This window comes from Rhagoletis zephyria, unplaced genomic scaffold, assembly GCF_001687245.7.
Source record: "Rhagoletis zephyria isolate East Lansing unplaced genomic scaffold, Rhagoletis_zephyria_1.1 Rzeph_scaffold_05077, whole genome shotgun sequence".
In the NCBI taxonomy this organism is placed as follows: Eukaryota; Metazoa; Arthropoda; class Insecta; order Diptera; family Tephritidae; genus Rhagoletis; species Rhagoletis zephyria.
Genome location: NW_016162160.1, coordinates 36,898 through 45,183, shown reverse-complemented (window position 1 = coordinate 45,183; position 8,286 = coordinate 36,898). Strand labels below are relative to the sequence as shown.

The following is an 8,286-nucleotide window of genomic DNA, read 5'->3' as shown; positions in this document are numbered from 1 at the left end:
TTAGGTTAGGTTAGGTTATCCTGGCTGCCCTCATCCGCGCAGGAAAGGGCACACTTAGGCCTCCATGGGCCCATTGTGATACCATATTTGAGACTCATACGTCCCTCCTCCTACCTCAGAAATTGAACCAATTTGTAGCTCTGATAAAGCGCACAAAATCGTAGATACTGGCCGAGTCCAGTTCATCCAGACACTCGAAAGAATAGCGAAGGAGCGAGCGTCGACGGGCTCTTGCCAAGGCGGGACAGTGGCACAGGTAGTGCTCCACGCTCTCGATCTCATCCTCATCGCGGCAGCTACGACAGTAGTCGTTTGGCTGCAGACCCATCCTGGCAGCGTGGGTTCCCATAAGGCAGTGCCCGGTGAGAATTCCGATAACATGGCGGAGCATTGGTCGCTCCAAACGAAAGAGAGGGCGAGATCTACGCTTATCTAACCTAGGCCAGATGTGTCTCGCTATCCTGCACGTGGGCTCTGCGGACCATCTTACATTTGCCCGTTCGATAAAGTTATTCTGCAGCCAAAGTTTACAGGATGATAGCGGAATACCCGCATTACGAGCGGTACTGATCGCAGGCAGTAGGGTTCCTTTCCGAGCCAGCTCGTCCGCAACACAGTTGCCCGGTATGTCCTTATGACCTGGTACCCATACAACTCGAGTAAAGTGGCTCCTTGCGAGCTCATTTAGAATACGTCTACATTCCATGACAATCTTCGATTAGGATTTGTCACAATTAAGTGCTTTGATAGCTGCCTGACTATCAGAAAAAATAGTTACTGCATGCAGATTAGTAGGAGAATCGATCATCCATCTAGCAGCTTCGTAGATTGCTGTTAGTATAATATAATTAATAAGCTTCCTATTGAACGTCATTTGCCTAGTTATCAATTTTGTGAACCTGGAACGAAACTACGGAAACTTTTAGTAAGAGGAGATCGAGGGATTAATCTACTAGACACTGCTTGTAGAGAACATGATATATCATATTTATATAATAAAGATTTAGATAACCGACATATTGCTGATAAAAAATTAATTGAGAAGGCTTGGGAAAGAGTTAAACCGAAGGATAGCAATCTTAATGAGAAAACAAATGCTTGGTTAGTTACAAATATAATGAAGACAAAAACGAAATTCGGTATGGGGAACATTTATAGTAAAACTAAGAAAGTGGGAGGAAAAAATGGTTATCATCTCTTCAAACATGCTTTAAAAAGTGCTAAACAAAATTTGAAGAAAAGTGATAACTTAAAAGATGCAATAAAAATTTCCCGAAAGGTTGTAAATAATATTTTTAGAGGAAAAAAATTTATAATAAAAGCACCACGTGTAATACCATTACCTAAATCTGGAGGATGGGAGAACCATTAGCGCCTTTATTCGTAGCATTAGGAGCACTTGGAAGTCTATCTGGCGGTACAGCAGGAATTATTAAAACAATCAATGCTATAAAAACTGGAAAGGAGCAGTTATTGGAGGCGAAACGTCATAATAATACAATGGAAGCTATTTCAATGGGAAAAGGATTGTTTTTAAAGCCTTATAAAAAGGGATTCGGATTATATTTAAAACCATATCAAAAAAAACTCTTCATGAATCTACCCAGAAGACTTCTTACTGATGTAGACTTAAAGAAGTATTCAAAATTTATTCCAAATTTTAGAGGGGTATTCATGTGTGACACTTTACCCCGTAAACCATTTCAAAGAGAATGTGGAATAATAAATTTGGATAGTTCAAAGGGTGCGGGAACGCATTGGGTAGCTTACTGGAAAAACGAAAATGAGATTGATTACTTCGATAGCTTTGGAAACTTACAGCCTCCTAAGCAAATAATAAAGTATTTAGGTAAAAACATTAAATATAACTATAATAAACAGCAAAGCTATAATTCATATAATTGCGGACATTTTGTTTAAAATTCTTATTATCAAAATAAATAAGTAATTATAAAACTTTCTTTTATTTCAAATTAAATTTTATTTGTTCTCATCATCAACAAAAACAGGCCTTTCCATTCATATACACATACATATTAAATACTTAGCAATTAACTATGTGAACATTATTAACACAATTTTCGAGGGGTGGAGCATCTATATATGTATATTAAACAGCTGCACAAGCACTACATAAATCGCTTGCAAGCCATCGGCTCTCATTTTAAGCACTGTACCTCTCCTTCACTCCCATAACAAAGCAACTGCTACACTCACGAAAGGTTTTGTCATACGAACGAATGCCGCACGATAGGAAAAAGAACAACAGAACAAAGCTGAAGTAGAACCAAACTGAAGCCGAAGAAAATTGAAGTATAAAGCTGATGTCACATAAAACTTTTGCTTCGCTTTACGTGACAGATTCGCTTTGACAGATAAGATGAATTGTATGAAAATGCACAAAGCATGCCACATAAATCGTTGAAGCGGCAGCGCGAAGCGAAAAGATGGTCAACTCCCATCTTTTTGCGCGCTTTGACAATCAGCCGGTTTAATATTTATTTTGTTTCGTCCAAATTCGGGTTTTCATGCAGAAACATAAAACTTAATTACATTGCTGATAATTTTAAATCAAAATAATTAAAATCCACAGCAACTTTGATGAGTAAAAAAGCGGTACAACATTGTTTTCTTGGCGTTCATTGTGGCATACCTTTTGCGTCTGGCGCTTTGCTGGCAAAGTTATAAATGTCACGCAAAGCTACAAAGTTTTATCTGGCATCAGCTTGACAAATGCGATGCTAAAATTTTTCAAATGGAAGTGCGCGCATCACTCAGTGGAAGTAGCGGCGACAGCAAATTCTTGCTTTGCATAAGTGCATACCCAAATGTATATGTATATGGATGTATGTATGTACATACATATGGGACCGCGCACTTCCTATACTAAAGTGTTTTACAAAAACAAAAGTGCAGAAGTGTTATGGCGTGCTTACCTAAATGAAGTGTGATATGTTTCCTTTTTAGCACGCTTTTTTTTATCTTGTTTTTGGCTAAGCATCTGCGATTTTGCCTGCTCCTACATATATGTACATATATTATGTATCTACCCAGCCGACCAAATATTCGCAAACAATATCGTAAACAGATGTTTTGCGTATGTTTTGCGAACAAAACTGTTGAAAACGATAATCGCTAACCGATCTTTTTCGGAATATTTCCCCACGACGGGTCGCTCTGTTTGTGGCAGACAAAGTATCGTTCTCGAATGTATGAAAACGTATCGTTAGCGGATCACTTTCGAATTGGTTTGCCAATTGTTTATGAAATTTCTTTCGGATCTTATACAATATTGCTAACGTATTGAAAACGTATCGTTAGCGGATCACTTTCGAATTGGTTTGCCTATTGTTTATGAAATTTCTTTCGGATCTTATACAATATTGCTAACGATTGTTTTTCTTGTCCCCTTCCCATTTTGGTCCCACTTTATGAAAAAGCAAAACAAAACTATTTTTATATAAAAGTAATGTATTAAACTATTTATTATTGTTATTGAATACTTTAATTTATTATTTACATGATCTAGGACCAAATTAAAATTGAATTAATCTGTTAATCGGTTATCATAAAAATATGGTATGTACATGAAAGTGCTAAATATTCAATCACAAAAATTTTACCGTTATTATTCAGCCTTGAATTTACGTTTTCAAAGTCTTTAGAAATTGTTTGCTTGTATTTTTTATGTTATTTAAGTTTAAATTAATATTGAATCCATATAAATTTATGTATGCACATATCGTTACCTTAATATAAAAAGTAGATTATTCACTGAAAACCTAATGCAATTCAAAGAACTGCTTACGCCATTTAGCTTATTATAGGCCTCAATTAAAAACAGCATAATTTACAACCACTGCAAATAAACTTTCTATATTAAGGTAACGATATGTAGGTACATTCATATGGTTACCTTAATATAGAAATGCCCTAACTCATATAGTCGCTGAAATACAAAAAAGCCCTAACAAACTAACTTATAATTCGATGAATTGCATCACAAGCTATCAAACAGGTAATTTTGGATTTTTACTTAGTTATGCCTTTTTGTATTTCAGCGACAATGTGCGATAGGGCCTTTCTATATTAAGGTAACGATATTTATATTGATTTGCTGCAGTTTTCATTAGAATTATTGTTTTGTATTGTTTAAAATTAAATTTATGTTCTTAACGCTGTGTTTGAGCTTACATTTTTATAAAATCTTGATTTGTTTTTATTTATATTGACATTTCAATAAGCATTGCATTCAGACTTTTATTAATTTTTGAACATAAAAATATTAATATGAAAATAGTTGTGCCGCAGTTTTCATTTACATTTCAAAGTGTTTAAGATTGTTCACTTTTTTAAATAATTTAAATTTAGAAATCAAAATTATTCGGCAGTACCAGTTTTAATTTTATTTATTTTTTTACTTTTTTATGTAAAAACGTTAAATGACGCTGGTTTACAAGAACAAATTACTTCGTAAAAAAATAAAAACTGAATTGCATTTTCTTGTTTTTTTAAGAATTATTGTTAAAATATATTAAGTTAAAATTACTTCGAATTGCCAGTGTTACACGTGCGCCTCGGATGCATTTTTTAGTTGCAGTACCGCGCCAAGAAAATTGTTGCGCCACCTCATCAGTGAAAATTCGTCTCCACGAAGTTCGAATGAATTTATCGTATGATTTTTCACATGACATATCTAGTTCTTGTTTCTAAAATTAATATAAATGTTTTTATTAATTGATTTGGTAACAAAGTGAGGATCATAAAATTTACTTACGAATTTCTTAAATACTATTTCATCTTCCAATGAACTTTCCAACTTTATAAAATCTTCTACAAAGTTTATAGGTTTCTCTAAAATTTCTATAGCGTTTTCTTGATATCTGCCATATACTTTAGTTTTTATTGCGGACACTTCGCTTCTAATAGAAATGACTTCCATAGTTAGACGATCAATTTTCGTGGAGCAATCCGTCAGAATGCTTTTAATTTCTGAAAGTCGAATAAAATTTGATGTCTTACAAAAATATGTATCAGTATATGTATCTTCTAAAAGTAAATACTTGCCTTGCAGTAGCGTTTCGCTGCTGAAAACCCTCGGATCGTCAAATAAAATTTCAAATTGGTCTGACATTTCTTAAAAGGTGCCTTTAAAAGTGGACTAAAGGAAAAAAATATGAATACCCCCCTCTATTAAATGAAATATTTTTCCGGAAATAATTTCAATTCGGTGCTGGCTAATTTCAGGTTCTAATGACAAGGATTTTGAGCTAAATATGCCCACCATGGTTGAATTTATGGGGTATGTGAAAAACGGCTGGAGATCACGAATTAATCTGCTATGCAAAAGAAAACTAGAGCCGTAACTTTCGATTCGCACTAATTTGTATATCTTGTACTGACATTCCTTAACATAGTAAAAGGAATTACAACCGGTTGGATTAAAGAAAAAGTTATTGTGATATATTTTTTGACCGGGCACATTGTTATTAAATTTGTCTACTTTATGAAAAACATTCAATAAGCTTTTCTCAACAATTCTATTGTATAGCTGTTCTATTACGAAGTCGCTTTTTTTAACCATAACTTTCAACTGCCCTAGAAAGTTTTCAAAAGGAAAGGCGCTAATGGTTTCTAAAGAATTAAATTTCAACGCCTGTCTACTTAAATGGGTTAAGCAATGGAAATTAAAAGATAACATTGTAAATGAATAGAGTGTAGGTATTTCTTCAACAAATTTATTTAGCAAAGCATCGGCAAGCCCATTTTTGGTTTTGCAATATTCCTCATGAAGGAGAAGTCTTATTCCCAAGCTGAGAACCAAGAAATGATTATATCTTGCAGTATCTAAAACGCCTTTCATAACTACTGGTCCAGTGTATAGTAAAAATGTACGAAGCTCTGTAGCTTTGAATCTTTCTAAATCATCAAGTGGTCTTGGTTTTCGGCTGATTTCTTTTGGAAAAAATATTTTTAATGAACAAAATTTTGCACTTATAAGGCTTATAGAGTCACGCCTTAAAGAAAAAGGTTGCCCTCTTACTCTCGTCCAAGCCACTAATATAGTTTTCACAACCCCTAAGCAAACAACGTGCATGTAATCGAAAGGAAATTGTTCTACCATATCGATTTGAAGTTTTTCTAAAGCAAGTTCCTCGGTTATATTGTGGTGATCTGGGTACAAGCGGTTTCTAAAACTTTCATTACATCTAGACACATTATGCTCTTTTTTGAAGATAATTCGTCGTTCAAATCTTTCTCCCTTCTGAACACATTTATTGCAGCAATAATATCCAGAATGATGTTTAACTCCTAAAATAAATGCCCGTGCTGGTGCATCATTTATAAATGCTCTTATTCCGATATTAAAGTGTTTATTCCTACAAATCATTCCATCTCTAACTAATGTTTGTAGCTCGTCAACGAATTCTTTTAAATAAATGTTTGGGTCTTTTGGTTTGGAATTGCCTACATAAATACCTACAACCATCACGGGTTTTGTACCATTCACGTTTATTAATATTGGCCAAGCTTGTTTAAGCGAGCTTTTGAACAAAGGCAACCCATCAACGTTTACATTAAGAAAAATATTTGGAGAATGGAAATCAGAGTTAATTAAAAAATCTGTAAGAGCATCCCTAACGCCATAGTGAACGTATTCCCCTGGGTCTACTTTTCGTTTCACTATACTGCGTGGTGTACTTTTCAAAGTACGAACGTCCTTGGGTAAGTCGGGAATCTTTTCAGATAGCAAAACTAGCAATGCATTTCCCGCCTGTTTACTAATGTTATTAGCAGACACCCATTTTGCTAATCTTATTGTGAAAGGCTCCCCTTCAACTTGACTGCTTGTTGTGGTTGAAATATCGATGTCACCAATTGCAGTACATGGAGGCACTAAGTCGGTGCAGTTTGGTTGGATGTCGATCGGGATTAAGCATCCGCTGTCGCCAATAACCGCAACGTCTAGGCTGTTCTCCAAGCCTTCTGGTACTTCAGGCAAAGCTTTCCTTTTGGTAGCTATTGCGGCTGCTACATGGCTAGCCTCGCGTATAAAATTGCGACACTTTCTGTTTGGCATTATACACACGCGTAAACTACAATCAAATGCAAATTTTATGAAACAAACTTTATTTTGGTTATTTAATCACCTTAACTGCTAGAAANTACATGGAGGCACTAAGTCGGTGCAGTTTGGTTGGATGTCGATCGGGATTAAGCATCCGCTGTCGCCAATAACCGCAACGTCTAGGCTGTTCTCCAAGCCTTCTGGTACTTCAGGCAAAGCTTTCCTTTTGGTAGCTATTGCGGCTGCTACATGGCTAGCCTCGCGTATAAAATTGCGACACTTTCTGTTTGGCATTATACACACGCGTAAACTACAATCAAATGCAAATTTTATGAAACAAACTTTATTTTGGTTATTTAATCACCTTAAATGCTAGAATTAATAATATTTCACTTTATTTTATGTTCACTGCTCGAGCAACGCTTGTCAAAACAAAAATGTGCTGCCACTCCGAAAATTTATCGAGTTAGCGAACAATTTGCTTAAGAGTTTCTTTCGCAAATTGTTCGCTGAAGCGAACCTTCGTTCTTGTATCGAGTTAGCGAACAATTAGCGGAAGAGTTTCTTTCGCAAATTATTCGCTAAAGCGAACCTTCGTTCTTGTGTCGAGTTAGCGAACAATTAGCGGAAGACTTTCTTTCGCAAATTGTTCGCTAAAGCGAACCTTCGTTCTTGTGCCGAGTTAGCGAACAATTTGCGGAAGAGTTTCTTTCGCAAATTATTCGCCAAAGCGAACCTTCGTTCTTGTGTCGGCTGGGTATGTATGTATTTACAAAAAAAAAAACACACAGTTTCAAAATATGCATTTTTATTAATTACGGTCTTGACGTTGACTGCGAACTGCGTGGCTTGCGCTAACAATTGGTAATGAGTTGCTATACATACATGCAAATGTTCTAGTGCACTCGGTTGTCTTGCTATGATTTGCCGCTATTTTACTTCAACCCTTCTTTTTATACCCGAGCGCACTTGTGCACAAGGGTATTATAACTTTGTTCACATAACGGTTGTTTGTAACAGGCAAAACGAATGGAGATAGATATAGACAAATGTATACATAAATGATCAGAATGAAAAGAGAAATCGATTAAGCGGTGACTGTCTGTCCGTCCGTCCGTCCGTCTGTGCACACGATAACTCGAGTAAAAATTGAGATATCTTAACGAAACTTGGTACGTGAACTTCTTTTGGGCGTGGGACGGATGGTATTGAAAATG

At 35.6% G+C, this 8,286-nt stretch overlaps 2 protein-coding genes across 2 annotated transcripts; both read right to left on the bottom strand.

The window, feature by feature from the left end:
- Positions 1-4,549: 4,549 nt before the first annotated feature.
- LOC108371570 (uncharacterized) lies at positions 4,550-5,134 on the bottom strand (the record flags this gene model as incomplete). Its single annotated transcript, XM_017627157.1, has 3 exons — positions 5,068-5,134; positions 4,778-4,992; positions 4,550-4,709 (listed from the first exon to the last, which is right to left on the bottom strand). Coding segments are annotated over exons 1-3 (442 nt in total), but the record flags the coding sequence as incomplete, so codon positions are not given.
- Positions 5,135-5,919: 785 nt separating this feature from the next.
- Positions 5,920-7,787, bottom strand: LOC108371569 (uncharacterized). Its single transcript, XM_017627156.1, has 4 exons — positions 7,434-7,787; positions 6,385-7,151; positions 6,044-6,174; positions 5,920-5,955 (listed from the first exon to the last, which is right to left on the bottom strand). The coding sequence occupies exons 2-4, from the start codon at positions 7,079-7,081 to the stop codon at positions 5,920-5,922; spliced, it is 864 nt and encodes a 287-aa protein (XP_017482645.1). The 5' UTR covers positions 7,082-7,151; positions 7,434-7,787.
- Between the last annotated feature and the right edge of the window lie 499 nt (positions 7,788-8,286).